This window comes from Gopherus evgoodei, chromosome 3 (genome assembly GCF_007399415.2).
Source record: "Gopherus evgoodei ecotype Sinaloan lineage chromosome 3, rGopEvg1_v1.p, whole genome shotgun sequence".
NCBI classification, from domain to species: domain Eukaryota; kingdom Metazoa; phylum Chordata; order Testudines; family Testudinidae; genus Gopherus; species Gopherus evgoodei.
The window spans coordinates 33935213-33960511 of record NC_044324.1 but is presented as its reverse complement, the minus strand read 5'-3'; the positions used below and the strand labels follow the sequence as shown (position 1 = coordinate 33960511).

General features: G+C 40.3%; 1 protein-coding gene across 6 annotated transcripts in view; it reads right to left on the bottom strand.

Moving 5' to 3' along the window:
- Nucleotides 1–369: 369 nt before the first annotated feature.
- The window catches only part of FAM49A (family with sequence similarity 49 member A), a 78865-nt gene continuing 53935 nt past the window's right edge, over nucleotides 370–25299 (bottom strand). For 4 of the 6 annotated variants that reach the window (XM_030555388.1, XM_030555387.1, XM_030555389.1 and 1 more), the window contains 9 exons: nucleotides 16719–16840; nucleotides 15554–15659; nucleotides 14433–14569; nucleotides 14272–14349; nucleotides 13854–13970; nucleotides 13688–13767; nucleotides 9671–9797; nucleotides 3813–3883; nucleotides 370–3044 (listed from right to left, as the gene is read on the bottom strand). In XM_030555388.1, coding sequence (XP_030411248.1) covers nucleotides 2981–3044; nucleotides 3813–3883; nucleotides 9671–9797; nucleotides 13688–13767; nucleotides 13854–13970; nucleotides 14272–14349; nucleotides 14433–14569; nucleotides 15554–15659; nucleotides 16719–16840 — 902 coding nt within the window. In that variant the 3' untranslated portion in view covers nucleotides 370–2980. Of the gene's footprint in view, nucleotides 3045–3812; nucleotides 3884–9670; nucleotides 9798–13687; nucleotides 13768–13853; nucleotides 13971–14271; nucleotides 14350–14432; nucleotides 14570–15553; nucleotides 15660–16675; nucleotides 16841–25299 lie in introns of those variants that run through there. The other 2 variants (XM_030555391.1, XM_030555392.1) reach the window with 2 other exon arrangements.

Here is a 25299-nt window from a genome sequence, read left to right as displayed (position 1 = left end):
GGAATCCTACAGCTCCCTCCTCCTCTCCACAGCAGCATCTTCTATTTGTGAGCTGGGCTCTGCTGGGTCTAGCGCTCCTTAGTGGCCGCTGGGGGGAGATGGAAATTCTGAGCATAATACTAATTTCTGTGCTAATTCTACTTTCCGCAATGGTGCAGAATTTCCCCAAGAGTAATTATATAGGATACATTCAACCAGCAGAGCTGTTCAAGTGTCTAAGAACTGTAGTATCTGTAATATTACTGGTATAAAAAAGTATAACATTTATAAATTGGGTATATTTGGGGATATTGTATGGAACTTTCAAATGTCAATCCATACCCTCCTTTCTTATTGCCCACTGTATAAATACAGACAATCCAAATGGTATGAATGTACCAAACTTTTTATTATTTCAAACAAACTTCTGTACAAAATAGCTCCGTCACACCAGGCAAAGAAATGCACTGACATTTGCAAACAGCACATGACAATTTTAAGAATGCTTTCAGGTTTACATTTTTCTTCATTACACAGTTCTCCTCTTTTGGCAAGTATTAACTTTAGCAAATAAAGAATCTATCAGATCCACTACGAATCTGCAGTCCATTTAGCTGACAATGGTGAAAGTACTTTTTTTACATTTGGTAAATATCCCTATAATAAACTGTTTCGAATGACATCTGGGTATTCAGCAGCAGCTGTATAGCAGAGTCAGAAGCATTATTACCTGTATTACATTAGCTTCTAGAGGCCCCAATCAGAATTAAGGCCTCAAAGTAATAAGTGCTGTGTAAATATACAAAAGAAGGCAATCCCTACCCCGAAGAGCTTACAGACTAAATATTGCCTAGGAACTGACATTGATAAGTAGCTTTGTAGGAGTGCAGTACAGTTTCTAGTGTGCAGCATTATACCACCAAAATATCAAAGGGCCACATTTTCTGAAGTGCATTCATGAAAACTCCGGTGACTGCACACAAATTCCAATACGCATATAGATACATAAATCAGAGTTTATGCATATGCCTTAGAGTTTACATGCAAACATGTAAGCCAAACACGCAAAATTAATGCAGGTTTTTGAAAACGTGATCCTCTCTGCTAGAAAATTCACAGCTGCTGCAGGACACTCAGACACTCAAAAGAGCACTTTGCTGGTTTTGGCAAAAGATCTCTATTCCGTCGACTGGAGAAACTAAGAATAAATGTAACTCAGTGAGGAACACAACTTCTTGACAGTTTAAGTCACATTTGAAAACAACGGTTAAGTAAGCAACTGAAACTTCTCAGTTTTCAGATGGTATTGGCTGATAAAAAGTACTATACAAGGAGTTTGATTTTAAGGGAGTTTACAAATAGCCCAACTCCCAAACACAGTCAAACCCTCTTTATATTACTCCTGCTCTAACGAGGCCAGGTATACTAGAAACTTACACTAGAAGTTACACTAGAAACTTTTGCGGGTATAATAATGTCAGGTAGGGGTGAGAGAGTCTTTACAATATTTTTATATCAGCAGAAAGCTCTAGTAGACAGTTATACCAGCAAAAAGGCTTTTTGCCCATTTAAAGTATGTCTACACTACAATAAGAGACCTGCGACTGGCCCATGTGGTGGGGACTGGGGCTATAAAATTGCAGTGTAGACATTCAGGCTTGGGTTAGAACCAGTAGCATAGCTAGAGGGGGATGTCAATTTCCTGGCACCTTCATACTCACCTGGGGGAGCGATAACAACAAACAACAACAACAAAGGCACCACCCACTGTGACGTTTTTATTTACTCACTCTGGGTCTTCGGCGGCGGGACCTTCACTCGCTCCGTGGGTCTTTGGCGGCACTGAAAGACCTGCCGCCGAAATGCCACCAAAGACCCCCAGAGCAAGTGAAAGGCCCACCGAAGATGACTCGGAGCACTGCTGGGTGAGAAAAAATGCTGCAGCGGGTGACGCTTTTTTTTTTTTTTTTTTTTTAAATCGCTCCCCGTTCCCTCCACCTGGCTACGCCACTGATTAGAACCCAGAGTCTGGGACCCTGCAAGGGGGAAGGGTCCTGGGCTCCAGCCCAAGACCCAACATCCCATACTGCTGTTTTATAGTCTGCAGCCCATGCCCTTTGAGACAGTGTCAGCTGACCTGGGCCAGCTGCAGGTGTTTTATTTCAGTGTAGACAGACCCTTAGATTTCATTTGGGGAACTGGCATAAGCTTTCTAATGTACACAAGGCTTTAGTACTTCCTCATTATTCTCCAAGCTTCAGGCTTTAGGCCTAAGAGTATTTTTCTTATTCAGTAATACAAGCTTGTCTGAATCTGAGAATAGTCTTGAACTGCATTTTATAAGTAAATACATTAAACCCGAAACAGGATATCAATTTCTCAACTGTGGAACGGCAAGGGTTACAGAATAAACCGAAGAGACACAATGTCTTCTTTGGCAACAGAATCTGTTGGCTGTTTTCAGCCAAGCAAGAATGCGCAGTAGGTGGCCACTTTTCCTTCTGCCTAATACAAAACATGTTGTGTCTCATGCAATGGTGCTGAACATTCAAATGACCTTCAGTCCATAAAAATTAAATGGAGAACTTTATGTAAAACTAAATTTCCAACAGCACAATAAACGAAGAAATGAGACAATTTCACTTTTAATTTTAATTCACATTCAATTTCTCCTGCAAGATTTCACCCCTAGGGTTTAGTCTATTTGATTTCCATTTTGTACTTACTACTGCTTACTTCTGTGAAAGAGGCAGTTTTTTTGGATTAAACAAACACAGACAACAGACTGTTATAGATGTAGTTGAAGTATAATGTAAAAAGATAAGGCCGACATGTAAACGGAGATTGTGCTATATAAAGTCAGTCATGTTATGACTAAAGATTCACAGATTTCAATGATGTGAAGAACATACACACAAGTATTAACACCAATCTGTATTAAATTATGTAAACATACACATCTTCTGTGATCAATACATAGCTCCACTTGTCTCAGAAGGGATTACTGAAGCATCGCTCGAATGTGCTTGGAAGTAGATTCATCATTCAGGTGTTTTGTAGTGAACCTAGGAATTATAAATACAAAGTGAAAGCGTAATACACAAATAATGAACATGAATTAGGACATCATCAAAGCTTTGTTATCTGTTCTGCAAATTAATATGAAGTTTTACTAAATGTAGTAGGTTTACATATATTAAACATGGTTTCCTCACTTTCCCTATAGAAAACAAAGCTACAGCTGGGAACATAACTCTAAAATGGAAGATGTAATTGTATGGTTTGATATTAACACTTTCACAGAAGACAGTCAGTGATTCCATTACCATTCATTCATTCATTTCATCCCCATTACAAATCTCAAAACAATCTCATTAATTTTGTTAAGAAATAATCAAAATATATTCAGCTCTTTTGGAATCTTCGTTTAGTACACGTGTGCCAAAGGCAGCATGCGAGCTGATTTTCAGTGGCACTCACACTGCCTGGGTCCTGCCACTGATCCGGGGGGGGGGGGAGGGGGGTTGCATTTTAATTTAATTTTAAATGAAGCTTCTTAAACATTTAAAAAACCTTGTTTACTTTACATACAACAATAGTTTAGTTATATATTACAAAAACTTATAGAAAGAGACCTTCTAAAAATGTTAAAATGTATTACTGGCACATGAAACCTTAAATCAGAGTGAATAAATGAAGACTTGGCACACCACTTCTGAAAGGTTGTCGACCCCTGGTTTAGTACATCCACTTACCTTAGATATATGCATGCCTCCCTGCCCCCTTACCATATGGTCTGAGCACCTCACACTATACTCTACTTCCATACATACCTGAGAGCATTCAGAAGGACTTCCACGGTATCAGGAGGCTGCTCCTTTAAAACTTTTATGTACCCCTTCATCTAGAAACAGAAGCATATGACTATTGAACAATACAGAATTTGCAGTATATGAAAAAACAGATAAAAACCTAACCAATACAGGTTAGCTTTATTTCCAAACATGTCTCATACAGCCAGTGAGCACAAGCAGTAAAATGTCATCATATTAAAAAACATGCAAGGGTGATGGACCCCACAGTTCTGGCTCCAGCTCAAGCCAGAATGTCTACACAGCAATTTTTAGCCCTACAACCCATACCAAAGAAGAAGAGCAGCTCTGTGTGGCTCAAAAGCTAGTCTCTCTCACCAATGGACGTTGGTTGGTCCAATACAATGTATTACCGCACCCACCATGTTTCTCTAATATCCTGGGACCGACAACTACAACTAAACTGAATAGTACATTATGGAGATGTGTCTATTTCTCAAAATCTAATTGGGAAAGGGTTTTTTGGGGGGGGAGGGGAAGGGGAAAAGGAAAAGAAACGAGACTACAGTTTAATGGTTTGGGCACTGGCTGGAATGTGGGAAACCCAGGTTAAATTCCTGCCCCACCTGATTCCGAACAGAATTTTTCATCCCAGGTCACTTCAAAATCAGGCAGAGCAGGGACTTGAATCTGGGTCTCCCAAATCCCCAGCCACTATTCTAACCACCAGCGATGGCCATACAAAACCCCGTACCTTTTTCCCTGACAATTTTGGTTTTTTGCAGAAACATGAAAAATGTTTTGTTTTTGTTCCAAAGCAGAATGAAAAATTTCAAAACCTCAAAATCTGTTGGGAAACAGAATTGTCATCCTCAGGACAGCTCTACTGCCAAGTCCCATTGCAGAGTTTTAACCACAAGTCAGTCTTTCCTCTCAATTTGAGATAACAATGTGTGTCTAAATCTGTAGGTGGATAAATGGAAGTTCAGTTAAGCACTTCCCAGACTCTTTTAACTAGCGCCAAGTCTATGGATTAGCTGCACAAGATGATCTGGAAAATCCTTTACTCACTGAGTAATCAAATGGACATTAGCCAATTGCTCATTCTCCCTGTATGGAAAATCCAGTTGAGCTCTCAGCAATCCACGGATAGATGAGGGCAGCCTAAAGCAGAAGCTATGCCCAAAATAGTCACCATGTTACTCGGCAGGAAAGTGGCTTTTCTCCAAAAACAGAGACAATCAGAACCTAGGAGACTCAGAAGGTAAGAAAGGGTTCATTTGCTACACTGTCTGTAGGGTGCGCCAAAACTTTTTCCAAGAGATTGCTGGCTTGGAAGGGAGAATTGCCTTCTGCAGAAACATTGGAACAGACCCATCTGAAATACTGAAAGTATTCATACTAGGACATGCACTTTACTCTTGAAATTAAGATTTAGGTCCCCTTTGCACACACTAAAATCTGACTTGAGTATCTCCTGCCTGCCAATTTCTTTTTACTTTGTATCTAGCTACCTACACAGTTATAAACTTGGATTACAATACATAGTAAAGTGCCAGGCAAATGATCCCCATTCATTGGATAACAGCATTGTGAAACAATCATCATATATATTAGGAAAGCTATCATATACAACTGGGCTTTTGGCAACATTTCAAGTCTTATTTCTGTGGCGGCATGGTCCATTGGGTAAGACATTGGAACCAGGAAATATGGTCCCACTTCTACCACTGACCTTGAGAAAGTCAATTTGCCTGTATGTGCCGCAATTTCCACACTGTAATATGGAGTCAGTGAAAGTCTTTGTAACGTGCTTTGAGATCTACAGAAACTATTATGAAAGCTAATATTACTATAAAAACAGATTGATCATTTTCAAAAAAAATTGTGCGTTTTTCATATGTGGGAGGGAAAGCTGTTTGGCGAAAAAAAGACAGTTACCTTTTCCATAACTGGTGTTCTTCGAGATATGTTGCTCCTGTCTATTCCACAATAGATGTGCGTGCTCGCCACATGCACCGGTGTTGGAAGTTTTTCCCTATAGCAGTACCCGTAGGGGAGTGCCCCAGCGACCCCTTGAGTGGCGCCTCCATGGTGTGGTATAAAGGGCGCTGCGCTCTCAGCCCACACTCAGTTCCTTTTGCCAGACAACTCTGACAGAGGGGAAGGGGGGCGGGATGTGGAATAGACATGAGCAACACATCTCGAAGAACACCAGTTACGGAAAAGGTAAGCGTCTTTTCTTCTTCAAGCGATTGCTCATATGTATTCCACAATAGGTAATTCCAAGCTATATCTGTTGGAGGTGGGAAGGCGTTCACAAACTCTCGGGATGGAGAACGGCCCTGCTGAACCCGGCTTCCTTCCTGGTCTGAGAATAAGTGTATAATGCGAGGTGAACGTGTGAACTGAAGACTACGTGACAGCCCTATAAATGTCCTGAATGGGGACATGGGCCAAAAAGGCAGCTGAAGAGGCCTGCGCCCTAGTCAAGTGCGCCTTCACAATTGGTGGTGGAGGAATTCTCACCAGATCGTTAACAGGTATAGATGCAAAAGGTGATCCAGTTGGAGAGCCGCTGAGTGGAGATCAGCTGACCTTTCACGCGCTCAGCCGAGGTGATGAACAGTTGCGAGGACTTTCTGAACATCTTAGTCCACTCTAGGTAAAAAGCCAGAGCCCGTCTCACATTCAACATGTGAAGGTGGTGCTCCTCACTGGAAGGATGGGGCTTGGAGTAGAGGACTCACAGAAAAGTGTCCTGACCCACGTGATAGGCAGAGACCACCTTCAGGAGGAAAGAAGGGTGTGGGCAGAGCTGGACCTTATCTTTAGGAAACATTGTGTATGGAAGCTTGGAGGTCAGGGCCCTGAGTTCTGAGACCCGCCTAGCCAACGTGATCGCAACCAGGAAGGCCACCTTCCACGAGAGGTGTGACCAGGAGCACATGGCTAGCGGCTCAAACGGGGGCCCCATGAGGTGGGACAACACCAGGTTTAGGTCCCACTACGAGCCTGGGGGCCTAACATATGGGAAGAGATGATCCAGCCCCTTAAAGAATAGGCCAGCCATAGTATGGGAGAAAGATGGAAGATCGATATGACACCCAGGTGCACCTTGATTGACGAGGGCACCAGGCCCTGGGCTCTAAGGTGAAGGAGGTAGTCCAGAATAAACTGGATTGGTGAAGCCACTGGAGAAACGCCCCGCTCGTCCACCCATACGGAAAACCGAGACCACTTTGCTAGGTAGGCTCGGCGCGGGCTGCCTGCTTTCAAGGAACCCCTTCTGAGCACGTCCTTTCCTCCCTTCCTAACCATCAAGCAGCCAAGCCGTGAGGTGGAGTGCCGCTAGGTTGGGGTGGAGGAGGCGGCCCTGGTCCTGGGACAGCAGGTCCGGGCAGGATGGCAACGGCCACGGGGTGTGGTGGGAGGGGGCGACTCCAGGCCTGTGAGGGTCCTGTACCCATGCTGCCTGGGCCATGTCAGGGCAATCAGAAGGACCTTGTCTTTGTTCGTCTTTATCTTTTCCAGAACCTTGCCAATCAGTGGGAATGCGGGAAAGGCATAGAGAAACTGGCTTGATCAGGACAGAAGGCAGGCACTGGAGATAGTGCCTCGACCCAGCCTTCCCCAAAGCAGAATGGGGGACAGCGACGGCACTGAGGAGTTGCGAACAGGTCGACCTGGGGAGTTCCTCACATTTGGAAAAAAAAAGTCTGTGCACCACCTCTGGGTGGAGAGACCATTTGTGGTGAGAGGAGAAGTCCCTGTTCAAGTGATTCACCCACACGTTCCGCATGACTGGCAGATCGAAGGCCTGTAGGCAGATGTCGTGGGCTATACAAAAAAGTACCAAAGCCTGTAGGCTTCGCGGCAGAAGATTGGCCCCTGCCTTGCCTGTTGATGTAAAACATTGAGGCTGTGTTGTCCGTGAGGACCCTGACCACCCGGCCCTCCTGGTGCGAGTGGAAGGCCATGCATGCCAGCCGTACTGCCCTGAGCTCCTTGATGTTTATGTGGAAGGTCAGATCCTGGGCCAACCACAGACCTTGGGTTTGAATGTTCCCCACATCGGCCCCCCAGTCCAGGTCCGATGTGTCTGACGCCAGTTCCAGCAACAGGGACCTGCCCCTGAACCAGACCCGTTGGAGCATATTTCTCAGGAAGGACCACCACTGTAGGGAGGTGATCACTGGCTTGGGCACTGTGATGACTTCGTCCATCCTGTCTCTGGCCTGGGAGAACTCCAAGGCCAACCAGAGCTGGAGAGGCCTCATCCTGAGTCTGCTGTGACGGACCACATATGTGCACGCCAACATGTGACCCAAGAGCTGGAGGCACACTCTGGTTGTTGTCACCGGAAACTTTGTGACAGTGTCAATGAGCCCCTTCAGGGTCTCAAACCTGTCCGGTGGGAGGAAGGCTCTGACCGACGAGGTGTCCAGGACCACCCCGATAAACATTATGCATTGTACCAGGACTAACGTGGACTTGGTGTTGTTCACCAATAAGCCCAAAGTGGTGCACATGGACAGAAGAAGCACCACGTGATCCTGCATCTGCGATCTTGAGCTGCCCTTGACCAACTAGTCATCCAGATAAGGGAAGATCTGGACCCCTTGGTGCTTGAGGTAGGCCACCACAACCAACATACATTTTGTGAATACCCTGGAGGCAGTGAACAGGCCAAAGGGGAGGACCGTAAATTAGTAGTGTTCCTGCCCCACCGTGAAATGGAGGAAGCATCTGTGCCCCTTAAACATATGAATGTGGAAGTATACGTCCTGCAGATCGAGGGTGGCGAACCAGTCGCCGGGATCCAGGGAGGGGATGATGGAGATTAGGGAGACCATGCAGAACTTGAGCTTCACCACGTACTAGGTTCAGGCCTCGTACATCCAAGATGGGCCTGAGCCCCCCTTTGGCTTTTGGGATAAGGAAATAGTGGGAGTAGTACTCCTTGCCTTTGAACTGCCCCAGTACTGCTTCCCAGGAGCCGCCCCACCTCCTGTTCGAGCAGAGCCTCATGCGAGGGTTCCCCTAGGAGGGACGAGGGAAAGGGGTGGTTGGAGGGTAAACAGCGTAAACAGTCCGCATGCTCAGCTAAGCTAAGCTAACTACAGGTACCACTATAGGTACCATACACTGAACAAACAAGCAGTTTTGGGGACGAGTGCCTCTTATAACGCGCCATGGAAGCACCACTCCAGGGGTCACCGGGGTTCTCCCCTGGGGGTACTGCTAGGGAAAAAAACTTCCAGCACTGGTGCATGTGGCGAGCACGCACACCTATTGTGGAATATACATGAGCAATCACTCGAAGAACTTTTTTTCTTTTGTCACTTGCAGTTTAGTTTTGAAGGTTAGCTGTTTAACTGATTGTAGACTTAAGTTTGTCAAAAGCACCTTGGATATATAGGTAGGTACTTTTTCCTGTATGTATGTAAGACATTAAAGGTTGATTTCACTTCATGACTATGTTCACCAAAACTTGAACTAAAACCTCTCAGTCAGCATTAAACAGATAAAACTTTAGGCTTAGTTTGGGTCTCAGCCAAAATAGTAACCACACACAATAGCTAGCTATTTAGATTAGAAAAACTTCCAAAAAAAGAGAGGATTTTAGAACTGACAAATTACAAGGCTAGTTTATCCCAGAATGTCAACACTGCAATTTTACTGTAATAGAACAGCTAATAAAGGAACAGAACTGGCTTCATACAAGACAAATGAGCAACAGTGTCTTGATACAAGATTCAACAACAACTGAAAATGATTTGTATAAAAGCCTAAACTTCTATGGAAGAAATCTATAGACAAATATTTTGCAAATGTACAGAGCATTAAAAAAATTCTTTGTTGTAAATTATGCTTACATCAATCTTCGATGTCTTAGAAAAAGCTCCCACAGGATGAACGTGATCATAGAGAATAATAACGCCCACCATTACTCTCATGCAGAACATAAGAGTCTTTTCACTGGTGAACCGACTTCTGTATTCTCTGGAAAATAAAAAAAATAATTCTTGATTGATTCTGCATAGCACACTTTTATTCTTTCATGTGTTTCACATGAGGACTTTATTCTCAAACTAGAGTATTAGTGCATGGCAATCCCAAATCTGATATAATAGCATTAAAAGTGTAAAACAATAAGCTTTTAAGTAAACCAAAACCAGTAATGATCCTTGAATCAATCAACTTGGCAGTTTAGAGAGAGAGAGAGAGAAGTCAGAAAACAACTGATGGTACAGTAAAATTGTCCACTACCTCTTCAAAAATCATATTAATCACCTCTATGAAACTATGAATTTTAGACATTTACTGGAGGTCTCCACAGATATGGAAGGTTTTAAAAGGTAGACAATGCTCATTATTCACTATTAGAATGCCAAAACAATAGGAACTCAAAAGTAAAGCTACTTCTGTTGTTTAAATATGAGTAGTGAACAGGTAACATTCCTATCAAGATTTTATTTGCCTTTTAAATGGTAGCCTCAGTATGTGGATTGCCAAGTTAAACAGTCACAACAACAGTTACTCCTTGAAATCATCATCAGGGAGGTGAAAAATGAATTGAGCAGAAAAGAGGCCTGAGACTAGTCTGTGTTGTATTTCTCAACTACCTTCCCACATCAGAGGTTCAGATTAACTCCTTTATTGTTTTAATTGATGACTTTTCTGCTGATTTCTTAGGCTATGTCTACACTACAGGATAAATTCAAATTAGCTTAAACCGATTTTATAAAACAGATATTATAAAGTCGATTGTGCGCGTCCACACTAGGCACATTAATTCGGTGGTGTGCGTCCACGGTCCAAGGCTAGCGTCGATTTCTGGAGCGGTGCACTGTGGGTAGCTACTGTAAAATAATGAGGCCAATAACTTCGATTTGCGTCCACACTAATCCTAATCCGATATAGTAATATCGATTTTAACATTACTCCTCTCGTTTTGTAGGAGTACAGAAATCGATTTAAAGAGCCCTTTAAATAGATATAAAGAGCAGTGTAGTGTGGATGGGTGCAGCGTTAAATCGATTTAATGCTGTTAAAATCGGTTTAACAGCGTACTGTAGACCAGGCCTGAAATGAAAGTCAGCAACAGGAGAATGGTGAACCTTGTTAATTTCCAAAACCTAGAAGCTGTACTTTACATTTCCTTTACTTTGAATTCCTGAACTATTTTCTCTTGTTTAAATAATGTAGTAACAATAATAGCATATAATCAGAAACAGGCTATGGGCACTTATATCTGGACATGTCCGATAACTATTCAGCTGTCTCCTTTATGATTTAAAAAAGCAATCTAAAATTATGCTTTTAAAAAAGTTTAGGTGGTATTTTCAAAAGCAATCAGCATTTGCCTAACTCTGCTTCATATAAAGTTTTGCCACTGACTTCATTGGAAGCAGACAGGAGAAAGCTGTGCAATTCTGAAATTGTCCCATTCCTTATTTTATTATCTTCAAAAAAAACAACAGTTGTACTAGGATGGTAATACAGTCTCTTGCACACAATAACTGTAGCCAATCTCGGGATAGGCATATTATCAGTGAAAACATATGCTCCTGACCCTGAGTGGCCAACACACACAAAGCACACACCCCTTTAAGCTTATCAACTGGAATTCCATTACACCTATTAGCCACTCTATCTGAATGACTTTAATTCCTTAAAATTTTCCTTAATTATGCAACCTTTCTGTAAAGCGCATGGGCCTAAATTTTGAAAAGCAACTGATTAAAGGTGTCAAGACGGGTATGAAAAATCTGATGCACTCAAAGAAGCGGACACCTAACACTTATGTAAATCAGCTTCCTCTCAGATGTCAAGATGAGCAACCAAAAATTTAATCACCCAAAATAAGTCATTTTTCATTGCTCTCTTCTGAATGAGGAAGTTTAACTGTAATTCCTAGAGCATCTTTTCTAGAAAAAAGGTCCAATCTTGGTTTAAAAATTGTCAGTGATGGAGAATCCACCACAACCCTTGGTAATAACCCTTAGCTAAGATTAAGGGTCACTAAGATATGAAATATGGAGCAGAGGGAGGATGAATTAAAGAAGGTCACCAGATTTTTTTCACTATCAGTAAGAATAAAATATTGTATCTTACATTTTATCATATTTAAGGCTTTGTTAATTCAATTCCTAGGATGATGATAATTTTTAGTATGTCATAGCTCCTGGAATGTTAAGGTAAATGAAAGTTCACTGGAGATGTACTACTATTACCTTCTTTGACCTTCAATATCTCCTCCCCTCCTCCCACCATCTGTCTAGAAGCATCATGTCAGGACATTTTAGAACTGGTAGATAAACTGCAGTAGAAGCCAAACAGTACGTAAAATTAAGGGATTCCTTTAATAATTTTACAAAATAACTACAACTAGACTACAATTTAAAAAAGCCAAAAAACAAACAGTGGCTTCCTCATTACACAATCTTTAGCTTATTTTACATTAATAAATCTGTTTGACCCAGTAAAATTATGTAATAGTCCCTTTCTAAAGGAGTAAGGACATTTGAGTTAAAGGAAAAAACAATATAGTCTACGTTCCTTTTGTCATTTTAGTATACTCTCCCTTTGTTCTTGTCAGCCGAGTGCAGAAACTGTGCAGAGGATTCTCAGCTTGGATACCAACTCCCTATATGGCTTTAGGCATTTTCTTTTGCAGCCACACTTTCCCAATGTGAAATTATTAATCTAGGAGTTCACAGCTGTACTATGAGGATTGAATTAATGTTTGCAGAACATTGGACATATGTACTCCTTGCTAACGTACAATGGAGTCCTGTTCTTGGGAAGAAATCAGTTTTATTCTATTACTTACATCCCCCTCTTCTACAACGAGGGCACTGATAGTATTTGATGTTTATATTGTGGTAATGCCTAAAGGACCAAACCCATCATACTAGGAAGTGTACAAGCATATAATGAGAAGATGGTCTCTACCTCCAAGAGAGTTTCCCTCATCTGAACCGGAAATGGATACAAACAAATTAGGAAGGGAGCACAGAGTAACAAATGACTACGATTAACTTGGTAAGCCATGGTCATAACACAGCAGTTTTTGTAGGCATCAAAGCACAGGAGAATTCTGACTTTTTTTTTGTTGCAGTTCTATCTATCTGTTTAGATAAACTTTACATAAAACCTGTTGCAGTGAAGGTAGATTTGGCCAAACATCACAACTGAGTGAAAACCCTCTCCGTTGGCTGATTTACAGCCAAATAAAGATTAAATTTAAACAAGTTCTCTGATCAATATATACTTCCCCAGAACCTCCAGTATTTTCAGAAACAAACAAAAAAACCCCCACCCCTAAATACCACCCAAAAAGCCTATCTTTGTTCTCACAAGTTTGTCTATAAAAATGGAATAGCTCAGATTGAAGTATCTGGTTTTGTGATATCAACTACAAGAAGATTACCCCACATACAATTGTTTGGGGATCTTCTAAGAAATTAGACCCCCAATCCAGCAAAGCACAGAGTATGTGCATAACTTTATATGCAAGTAGTCCCACTGAAGTCTACGTAGCTATTCTAACACTCTTCTGAATCAGAGCCTTATGCTGTGAACCTCCCTGGGCAAAACTGTTAATTTACTAATGAAAAATATTCACACTAGTCAAGATAGGAGGCATGACTTCTTATGTTAGTTCTTTGCCTACTCACAAGTCTAGTACGTATGCCTTAAATTAATATATCTAAGATTTTTATAGAGCAACTACCAGGCTGGTTGCTCTATAAAAATCTATGATAATAGAAAAATATTTTAAATTAAAGGCATACATACTAGACTTTAGTTTGCAAAAACTGCTCACATGCTAGATGGCTACTTAAACAGATCAAAAAAAAAAAAGATTGAACTGATAAATAACTTACGGTGTTTCCAACATGACTTTACATACACTGGCCATAGTACTTAAACAGTCTGTTGTATTCTCAATTGGTAGGGTTTTGTTCTAGAAAAGTTAAACACAACCATGATCATTAAAACAATTTGTACAACTAAATATTAAGATTCTTTGCACTATTATCTATCACTTACTTCTGATACAAAGTGTGTTGTGGCATTGCTGAGTGTTTTCAGCATTGGTGTGGCTTCTGCATAAAATAGAGACATTCTGTTGGCCATTTCATTATTTACTTCATTCTCAATGTCTATCTGATGAAAATATGAAGAAAAAGTAGTTAATAAATGACACTCCTTTCAAAATGTTACCAGCAGGGAGAAACAGATCAACTGCATACTCTCACGCTGGTGAGCCATTATTTACATGAGTAGTCCCATTGCAGACAATGATACAACTTGTCTGATTAACTGCTCACCAATGTAAGGAATTGACAATATAGTCTTTAACGTAGGCAGCTTGTAAACCAATGCAAAAAACATTACCACCAGGGGTGGGAACGCACAGTCATAAACTCCAGAGAGGAAACAAAATGTCCAAGTTCCATTTACTTACATGTAAATTGTTTATTCTGTTGCGATTTATTGTCCGTCTGTAGTAACTGAAGTCATTTTGAATGGCTGGATTTCTCATCTTAATGGATAAAAAGAATCAGCATTCAACACACTTCAAAATGCAAGGAAATGTTTCAGTGTATATTTAAAAATATTTCTAACCTTAAGTTCATCAAAGCGGAGAGTAAAATGTAAGATTTCTGCAAACTCCTTGGCTAGAGCCTGTTCTCGTTCCAGGTGCTGGGTTGGAGTATAGGGTGGACAAGTCAATGATTCCAATAAGCTCTGTAGTGCTTTCTCTAAGGAAGATAAAAATCACAAAAAATATTGTATAGTAAGTCATGGCTTCTGCATTTTTGACACAATGTCAATTTGTATCTTGATGCTTTATGCCATACGTATAGCTATTTTTGTAACAAACTTGATTTCTAAATAAGAATTTGCCAAGAAGAGACAGGCCCTCTGTAACATGAGGAGCCTTAAAGACATAATTAGTAATTGTCCATAGGATTCTAAAAATGAGGGATGGGGGAAGGGGTATCAAAAAACAAAAACAAAAAAACCTGGCGTCTCATTCTCTACTATCACTCCCAGACCTTCCACATCCCTAATTCTTTAACAGTCCTTCCCATACACAAATGCTAAAGAAAGATCTATTGCATCCAGTCCCTCAGACTCTTCATCCACTTTACTTCCCCTAACGGTCACCCCGCTCCACTTCATATTGAAGATGCTTCTGGGACCTCTGCCAAAAAGAATCCACCCTTCATCACCAATGCCACTGTGATCCAACATGAGGATTGCAAATGCAGAGTGAGGGACCTGGCAATACATGATGCAGGGATAATCTCCTACAAAGGCTTTGTGAGGGGAAAGCTCAGCCAGGTGGACCTGAAGGTTGTCTATACTTGTTCCCCATTCCACTCAGGAGCCCTAACCCAGATCGTCTTTCCCAGCTGTTTCTAGATGCTCTCCCTCAGTTTAGGAAATTGACCAGTACTGATAGTGAAAACCTACTCAAGGGCTGGCCAGAACCCTAAATGTTAAAGTATATGGCTTCATGCTGCTTTTAATAAATTTCCAAAATTAAATCAGGTAAAATTTATGTTCAGATCTGTGCAAATAGAACCTACAGGCTTCCCAGAAGAGCGAAATCTAGGCACTGTAGTCAAATTAATAGTACAATGTTTTACTGTGCAACTCTAAGCTTTCAGAAGAAGAGAAGCTTTGCATATCTGTATATGAAAAAAAAATTGGTTAAAACAAATACATGAGGCACTCACCTAGTCTGAGTGAAAACTCATAAAACTGCTTCAGCCTCAGAACCAGAGGACACACTGAATTCCAAGCTTTTTCTTGAAGCTGGATATCATTTGGGTTTTGTATTGCCTACAACGATAATATTACTGTAAATACATATGACACTAGAGTAAAGAACCAGGCTTTTGTGGATGTATAGATATAGGAAGATTGCCAGTATAGTAGTTTTAAAAATATTTCTTGAAAAAAATTTAGAACAATTGTAAGAAAAAAGCGCCAAAAATGAAAGGTCAAGGACTTTTTTTAAAAAAAAAGCAAAACAAAAATATTGAGGCATCTGTTTCAGCTGTGATAGAAACAATATCATTTAATGCAGCCCCTGGGAACTATTTTAAAACTATTCATTCAAAGTGCAGCACCCACATACAGGAGCATGCTTTAGAATCATCTTTTAGGTCAAAGTATCCATAGCAGAAACATTAATGAAGGCCATTTGCACTACACTCACACTGAAAAGGGTTTATGGGGTCAAAGCTTGGTCCCTTCACAGTGAATGGGAGTTCCGTCACTACTTTCGTAGTAGGTTTCGGCTGTTAAGTAACCAATTGCTCTTACTAATGATAACCATGAAGATCTTGTATCAGAGAGACCAAGACACCTATCTTGGCAAATGCCCTAGGTTGAGAGATAAAGCAGACAGATACAATTCTGAATGCTAGCAGATAATTGTAGCAATTCAGAAGCCTTCCCTTAGACAACCACATGTAGAATTGTAATCACAGTGTATTTTTATGGTGTCATGAGACAGTCTTACATAGAACAGAAACTATTTTGCATTTTTCCTACTTTACAGTGCCTTAATGATATTGAAATACTTTTCTAAATATGGATGTTGATTTTATTCCCCATAAAGGTACATAAAATGTGTTTTCCGAGAACCAAAGTACAGTATTCAATTGTATTAATATTAAGATGTTTAAATGAAACACCGCTAACAGTACTGTACCTATCATTAAAAGAGTGAATGTAATTTAATTCTAAATATCTACTGTATTTTATAAGTACAGTTTTACTGAGTACTTTTAATACAAGTTTTTGTGAATTGTCTGGCATGCAAAGTAGAAATAAATATTGCAGGCTATTACTTGATGTTTCTTCAAGAGAAATGTCATTGCTATATTATCATACATCTCTTATTTCTTGTCCAGCTCCTTTGTAAGCCTGAAGGTCTGCAAGCAAGTTTTCAGAATCCTGTAAAACTGCATTGATCTGATTCCATACCTCCCCTTCTCCATCTGTAGGCTGTGCATCTAAGAAATATAAAAAGTGAAAACACAATGTCACATTACAAATGAAATATGAATGTCAACATAATTCAGTTCCATTTATGGAGTTAACTCCAATTAGATCAGTCATAATTGATTCTGATTTTATTCTGGTATGATTCCACTAACTTCAAAGAAATTATTCCTTTATATCAAAGAAAGAGAGATAAGAATCAGGCTCTGATCCAAAGTTGATTCAAGTCAATTCCCATTGATTTTGGTGGGCTTTAGATCAGAACTAGTGTCTTTGTTCAATTCTCCCCCTACTTCTCAAGTCAGTACAATCAAATGTTCAAAATATTTAGAGAGAGACAAGGTGGGTGAGGTACTCTCTCTTATTGAACCAACTTTCAAGAGAGAGAGAGACAAGTTTTCAAGATTACACCTTAACAACAGCTCTTCATGTGTAAGCTCGAGAACTTGTCTCTCACCAACAGAAGCTGGTCCAATAAGTGATATACCCTTATCCAACTTGTCTCTCCACCATACTAAGACTGACACAGCTACAACGATATTGCATAGAAAAAAGTTAGAGGTATTTTTCAGAAGTAAATAAATTAGAAAGTAGGACAACCGAACTGTGCTTAACTGAAAGTTTCTTTTCTTTGAGTAATAAAGTCCACAAATCCATTACAATGGCTAGTTCAGCCTCCTTGCAGCTTGAGGGTAAAACGAGATCTGTCTGTTCCAGGCAATAGGAGACAGCCTCATCCATGAAATTCCCTTTAGTTAGGACAACCGTGACAGCTCAAATAATTCAATTCCACTTTCCTAACTTAGTATAAGACTTTAATTAAAACTGTATTAAGTCAATGTTCAGTTGTAAACTTTTGAAAGAAAAATATTTTGTTCACAGCTACAAGCATTTCAGTTATGAACAACCTCCATTCCCAAGGTGTTCACAACTCTGAGGTTCTACTGTAAAAGTCTGAACACAGCCAAGAGAGACAACAAGCACCCATGCTAGATACAATTGTCTTCAGTGACACATCACCATCACTTGAAACACCTGCATCTGAAGTCTGGTTGCTTATACGCTCACTGGTTATCATTGAAAGTTCACTGCATCTCTCTTGGAGGAAATAAAATACACAGGGAAGTGAGACTTCACCAGTTTCAAGTGATGCTTGCCTAATATGAATTGCCAGCACTACCAACTGGTAAATTCTGTATCAAAGCCTCCGAAGTGGCTGGCTTTGCCTTTTACAACCTCCACCAGCAAACTGTCATGGGGAACGTGGAAAACATAAGTGGTGTAACCCCTTGAGAGAAAATATTTCATTAGCCCCATTAGAAATAGAGAGGGAGCTGCAAGGATGTTGTTATTCAACCACCTAGTCATGAACAAGACAGTGGTAATCATTTACCCTATCTGTAAAAGCAGCCTCTTTGAGGTACTCCTCAAAATGCCTGCCATGGGGTCCTAATGGTCTCTGAAGCAGAAGGGACAATCCAGACCATTTTCCTACTAAGAGTGGAGTCAGATATTCCTGGGAAGAAATCATTGTGTCTCCTCCTCCTTCACAGAGGGGAAAGAAACCCAACTTGCCCTCAGTTTCCTCAGGGTCTAACATCCCTGATTCAAATGATCTGTTTCAGACCATGCAGTTGCTGGAAATGTAGCAACTGCCATCAACATTAGCTATGCAAAAGCCACTGTCAGGTAGTGCCTTGCTTATCCATGAAATATACAAAGGATTGTCTCTGTGGTGAAGCTGGTGCAATTACTTGGGATATCACTAAAATTACAGGACATGAGGACGATATAAAGCCAATCAATATATCCTGCTGTCCCTAAGAATTTGTAATGCGGGCCAAAGGCACTGAAGTTAATGAGACTAGGGTAAAGTGAGGTCTTGGGTGGCCTCTTCAGGGAGTTGAAAATGAAGCCAAATGGAAGTTAAAATGTCTCCTCTTAAAGCAGGCCAATCTTGGCATGTCACTAAATGAGGCATCATATCTGCCAAAAGCATCACACCTGTCTGGCTTTGACTGACCCGAACATTAAGGGAGCATGATGCCTTGAAGACATTGCTTTGAGTCTATCTTGTCAGCGCTGCCCGTTACTGCATAGCTCTAATACATGGCTCATCACTCAGCACTCATAACACAGAGAGCAGCATAGAAAGAAAGATATTGTAAGTATGCTATAATAATGTCTTAAAAGTTTTAACGTCACAGCAACATTGATTCTTCACCCTCATTTATCAAAAGCAATTAGACAAAAAGTATTTTATGAGCTTGAATACCCCTCTCCCCCAGCATTACTTGTTATAGCAAATACTATACTTAAGAGGACTCCAAACACCATTAAATGCAATGAATTTTTTTTTCCAAAAAATTTTAGGTAGAGATGCTAATCTCTCCATGGTTAAGATTTAAACCAATTTTCCTTATGAACTAGATTTTGAGTTTCCAACCTTCTAAATTAGTCAAAATGAAACCAAGCCACTTGAAATTTCATGAGTATGATCATGTGCAAGGACAATTTTTTTTTGGATGTTTTCAGTAAAGGGATTTCATGGATGTGTTTACAAAAATGTAAGAGGCAGTGGTTTCACTTTTTCTGGCTCCAACTCCAAATGCAGCTTTCACTTCTAAACTTGCTGGTCTTGGCAAGGACCAATGCACCTTTGGTGAGGATTTATTTTATTTTATTTTATTTTTTTGGAAGGGTGAAGAAACACTTAGGGAGAAATTATAGCTACTTTAACATACATAAAGTGCTTTTAAGGAACTTGCATGCCTGTTTTTTCAGATTCTAGGAAGTTCACAACACCTGCATACCAACTTCTTGAACTTAAAGTAGCCCTGGTACTTCCATTGAGCAGAAGTACCCAATAGACCATTATGGGAGTGTCAACCTCATAACCCACATTACTTCCTGGATGTACTGCACTTGCAAAGCAACAGAACCTGGGATGCATGAGAGAACTGCATTCCTCAGTGTGAAGCTGCAAAAGCAGATGCGTAGGCAAAGGGCCTGGTCAAACCTGTTCATCATCCACATGCTCTTAGGCCTTCAATGTGCAGATCTGAGGGGAATAGGAGGAGCATAAGTTCTAAGAACTTAGACAGTTGGAACATGACGTAATATAGATATCTACTACTTCTTCCAATGGTCAATACCTCTATTCACGTATTAACAGGAAACTTGATTCTTCATCCAGAAGTTGCAAATGCTTTGAGCAATGGAGTTGACAATATCTGATTTCACAGTTAAGCTGCTAGCCAGCCTGAAGAGGGGATCGTTGGAAGCTTTATGACTATTTCTGCAAATTGTAGTTAGCTGACAGTCTATCTGAGACCCAATAACTTTTCTAATTGAATTGAATTGAAGCTCCACTGTTTTCTTGCTCTGAAATCACTGGGATATGAATAAAAAGTGTCTTGGATAACATTTTCAGACTCTATAGTGTCTCAGATTAGGGACAAACTCCCATTTATAGACTCAGACTCTAGGACTGGAAGGGACCTCGAGAGGTCATCGAGTCCAGTCCCCTGCCCTCATGGCAGGACCAAATACTGTCTAGACCATCCCTAATAGACATTTATCTAACCTACTCTTAAATATCTCCAGAGATGGAGATTCTACAACTTCCCTAGGCAATCTATTCCAGTGTTTAACTACCCTGACAGTTAGGAACTTTTTCCTAATGTCCAACCTAAATCTCCCTTGCTGCAGTTTAAGCCCAGTTTAGGCAGCTAGTCAGCCAACTTGATTTTCAAAAATGCTAAACACCCACAACTATAACTGGCCTGGAAGGAAAAAAATAGGCTGATTACTTAGGTGCCTAAATACAGATGTAAGACAATCGAGTTTGAAAGCGTTGGACTTAGGTTTAGCATCTCTTGGGAATAAAATGGTTATTTGTACTAACAGCCCCAAATTCTCTGGTCTGTCATTCCAAAGTTCATCGTAATTTTTGGAAGACATCTGAACAGAAACAAATATTGGCCAATAGTTCAAAAATGGAATGTCAAGTTCTGTAGGGCACTATTTAACTTACATTCAGCTCCAAGTGGTTTGGAAGTGCCCCTGCTTTTAGAAAGGGGAAGGTATTTTGGGGGGGTGAGGGTGGCGGAAGAGAAGAGAAGTAGTACATGGAAGAGAAGAACTGCTCAAGAAAAAAAAACCTTACAAGTTATTTTGGAAGGCTGCTATAAAACAGAACTCCTTCAAAAGTTCAAAAAAGACTGTTTTTGTTGCTTTAAGAAAATGCCAAAGTACTCCCAGCAAGATATTTTTTTCTGCTTTCTTTGTACCCCTGAAGAAGGGCCTTCATAGACAGCAATAAACTGTGGCAGTACATCCTTTATGAGAAAGAGAAAATTCAGAGCCTGCTGAGAATAGCCTCAGGTACTCAAGATTCAGTCTACTAGCCATTAAATTAAACATGGTCAGACCCAAACAGTACAATGCCCCTTGAATTAACAAAATGCACATCATGGAATTCACCATAAGTACTAATGAAAGTTTTCATTAGTTGTGATACTTAAGAGTCACATGACCAATTGGGAGTTAAGATTCTGTCTCTGTATCCTTTACTCTATTAACGCAAAATTTGATGGGGGTAAGGGGAAGAAGTATAGGAGGTGTCTAATCAATCCAACTCCAGATTGGTTTGAATGAAAATGCCCGCATCACCAATGCCTCAGAAGAATGATCATTTGTTTTATTGTTGGAAGTAAAGAAAGATTATACAGGTAGTCTTTTATCAAAGTGATCACATTTATCTGGTCTGCATCCTACTCTTACAGAAGGGCTTTTGAAATTATTTCTTTCTTCCCCCTCCGCAGCAGCTAAGACTTGCTCCCTGAAGTGGGATATCATTTGCTGGAGAGACTGTATTGAGCACTGCTATTTGGTTTCAAGTCTGGAGTGAAAGAAGATGATGGAAGTTACTGACTCTACTCAGCTGTTATATTGAGATAAGTGCTGTGATTAACATCTTTAATTTTTGCCTGTCTAGTTTTTTTTTTGTTTTAATTTGTCTAGGTTCTTATGGCACTGATCACCACAGTACCTGCCCAACTCAGGAAAACTACTCATGTGTACGCAGAACTCCCTTTTCTTGCAAGACAAATATTACAGAAAAGTATAATGGCAATTTTAAATTTGTCTCCTTAGCTCTTACTTCCATCTCCAGCTCATAAGTATACTTTGTCAAGATAATCCAGGAAAACACCAGACGAAAAGCTACACTGGTAACAGCTGGTTACATGAAAAAAATTATTAGAGAAGCAAAGGATTTTTCTGTACTCGAAATCCCTAAGCACCACAGATGAAATGTAAGAAAATGGAGCTAGTCAACAGTTTTGAAATGGATGAAATTTCAAAATTTGGATAAAGAAAAAGTTGAGAGGATTTTCATCCTTCTCACCTATTTTTCAGCCAACAGTAGAGCTAATCAAAATTTCACAAATTTTGAATTAAAAAGTGTGTGTGTGTGTGAATTTTCACACAAATATTCAAGAGTCCCCAGCTCATTTTTTCAAATAGTCCTAGTAAGCAAGTCAAGAATTTTATGTCAAAAGTATTTGAAACACTAAGGACAAAAAGATGAAAAGAACATGCTGGTGATAGATGTTTGAGACAAAAGTGAGAGCCTTCAGCTGATGAAAAGAGAGAGCAGTTGGAAGTAGACTAGAGTCTTATGTATTGTTAACTGAAAATTAAATAGTAGGATTTTTCAAATCCTAAAGTGAAGAAGATGTCCTGCTATTAATCTGTATCAAATTATAGAATTACTGCTCAACCCAGTAATAACAGCTATGGAGAATCAGCATTTAATAAACATGTAACATGCTACTTTGCTGGCAGCTCATCCCTACAGCCAGCTACCTCAACCTATGGCCAGTTCACATGAAGAGTGGAGAGTAAAGAACCATGCTGATCTTTGGCTTCTCTTCCCACTCAGATCCCTTACCCTGTCTCCTCACCACTTGTGACCAATATTTGCACATGTAACCTTTGTTTAGAAGTGGAGAGGGTGGGGCAATCATGTGGGTCATAGTTATATTTACTTTAAAAAAAGATTAGTTTGCCAAAGAAATCATTAGGGATTGCAATCCAGTGAGACATTTTGTATTCATTGCAGGAAGTGATATGTCATCTCACATATCCATCCACTCTTCAGCTGACATATCCCAAGGGCTAGTGAAGAATTGCAAGATATATATTTCTGAGTTAATGCAGAGATTACATTTTGAAATTTCAGCATGTAGTTATGAAGAAAAAGTTTACAGCGTCCTGCTAAGTCACAAAATGCAGTAAACAGAATTTGCTGTCCCCATACACTGTTTTTTTTAAAAAGTAACACTCTCCAGAGTGCTTTCCCAAATCAGAGTGCTGTATATTTGTCTGCACATTAATTTCACACCCAAGGAAGCTACTGAACAGACGTTATTTCTCCATTATTCAAGGGCTGAAATAACATTTTTTGCCTCAGTTGGACTACATTTTGATCATTCTAAGGAAAACAGAACCCGAAGAAGGAATGCGCTGAGCTAAAGCCCTGCCTCTTTTAACCAGAAGCATCACTTTGTAGAGATCTAGCTGCCCTGACACACAGGTGATGTGTGCCTGTGTCATAAACAGATAGCTAAGGGTTAATGTCTCTTTCACCTAAAGCACCTGACCAGAGGACCAATCAGGAAACCGGATTTTTTCAACTTTGGGTGGAGGGAAGTTTGTGTCTGAGGTCTTTGTTTTCTGGCTGCCTGCTTTCTCTGAGCTTTGGAGAAGTAGTTCTGTTTTCTAATCTTCTGTTTCTAAGTGTAAGGACCAAGAGATCAGATAGTAAGTTATATGGTTTCTTTTCTTTGGTATTTGCATGAATATAAGTGCTGGAGTGCTTTGATTTGTATTCTTTTTGAATAAGGCTGTTTATTCAATATTCTTTTAAGCAATCGACCCTGTGTTGTGTCACCTTAATACAGAGAGAACATTTGTATGTATTGTTTCTTTCTTTTAAGACCTGTTGGAGTTTTTCTTTACTTCAGGGAAATTGAGTCTGTACTCACCAGGGAATTGGTGGGAGGAAAAAATCAGGGGAGATCGGTGTGTGTTGAATTGGCTAGCCTGATTTTGCATTCCCTCTGGGGGAATAGGAAAGTCCTTTTTGTTTCCAGGACCGGGAACGGAGAGGGGGAGTCACTCTGTTTGGATTCACAGAGCTTGTGTCTGTGTATCTCTCCAGGAGCACCTGGAGGGGGGAAGGGAAAAAGGATTATTTCCCTTTGTTGTGAGACTCAAGGGATTTGGGTCTTGGGGTCCCCAGGGAAGGTTTTTCAGGGGGACCAGAGTGCCCCAAAACACTTAAATTTTTTGGGTGGTGGCAGCAAGTACCAGGTCCAAGCTGGTAACTAAGCTTGGAGGTTTTCATGCTAACCCCCATATTTTGGACGCTAAGGTCCAAATCTGGGACTAAGGTTATAACAGCCTGGAATAAATCCCTGTAAATACATACATGCAGATTATCCTTCCTCTAAATTTATCCAAGATTCATCAAAGAATCTGGTAAGAATATAAAATGTTTAAGAAAGCTGATAGCTAATTTGACCTATTTTACACATTGTATTTGACACTAAATGAACTGAGATAATACAGACTTGATGTCGTAAGTGTTTTGCTGAACAAGAAAGGAATCTTTGCAGCCCTGAGAAAATTAACATAAGTAACCAACTTGTCCTTATTTACCTAGATATACGTGCATATTTTCTGAAACCTATGTGTACTTTTGGTGTCAGCAAAAATCTTAACCCAACAGAGTTGATGTGCATTTGAACATTAACATAACAGCTTAAAAATAATAAAGGAAATAATCAGTTAAGCAAATAGTCACATCTAACCATCCTTAATTCCCAGGTTTTACTACACACGCAATTCATTGCACAACAAACTCCACAGCTATACCACAAACTCTTTCAATTATAATAGCCACTCGTAATGCACACATCCCATGATTTGAGAGCACTCATACAAAACATGAGCTCTGACCTGGATGAGATTAAGATATTGTTAGTAGAAATACCTGTAACAACAACAACATGTTACGTCCATAAAGTATGCCTGCACTGAGGCACTGGCATATCAAGAGCTCTCCATGTGCTGCTTTCTAGACACTCTACGGAGCCCTTCATTCACTGATGCCTCAGCACAGGAGAACCTCTTGCCTCCATACATCACCCTCTTCCCTGTCCGCATGCTTCGCTGCTCACCTACATCCTTACACAGTCTCACTCACCCATCTGTCCTCAGCCCATGTCTTGATTCACCCTCACCCCTGGGCTTCAGCCCATTTTCTAATACCATAATTGGGAGTGGCTGTGTGTTTAATACAAGATCATGGTGGTCTTCACCCATACAACTAATGCCTCCCCACCTTTGTAGGGTGCAGCTAACATGCTCAGGTTTGTCACACTGGAAATCCTCTTCAGCA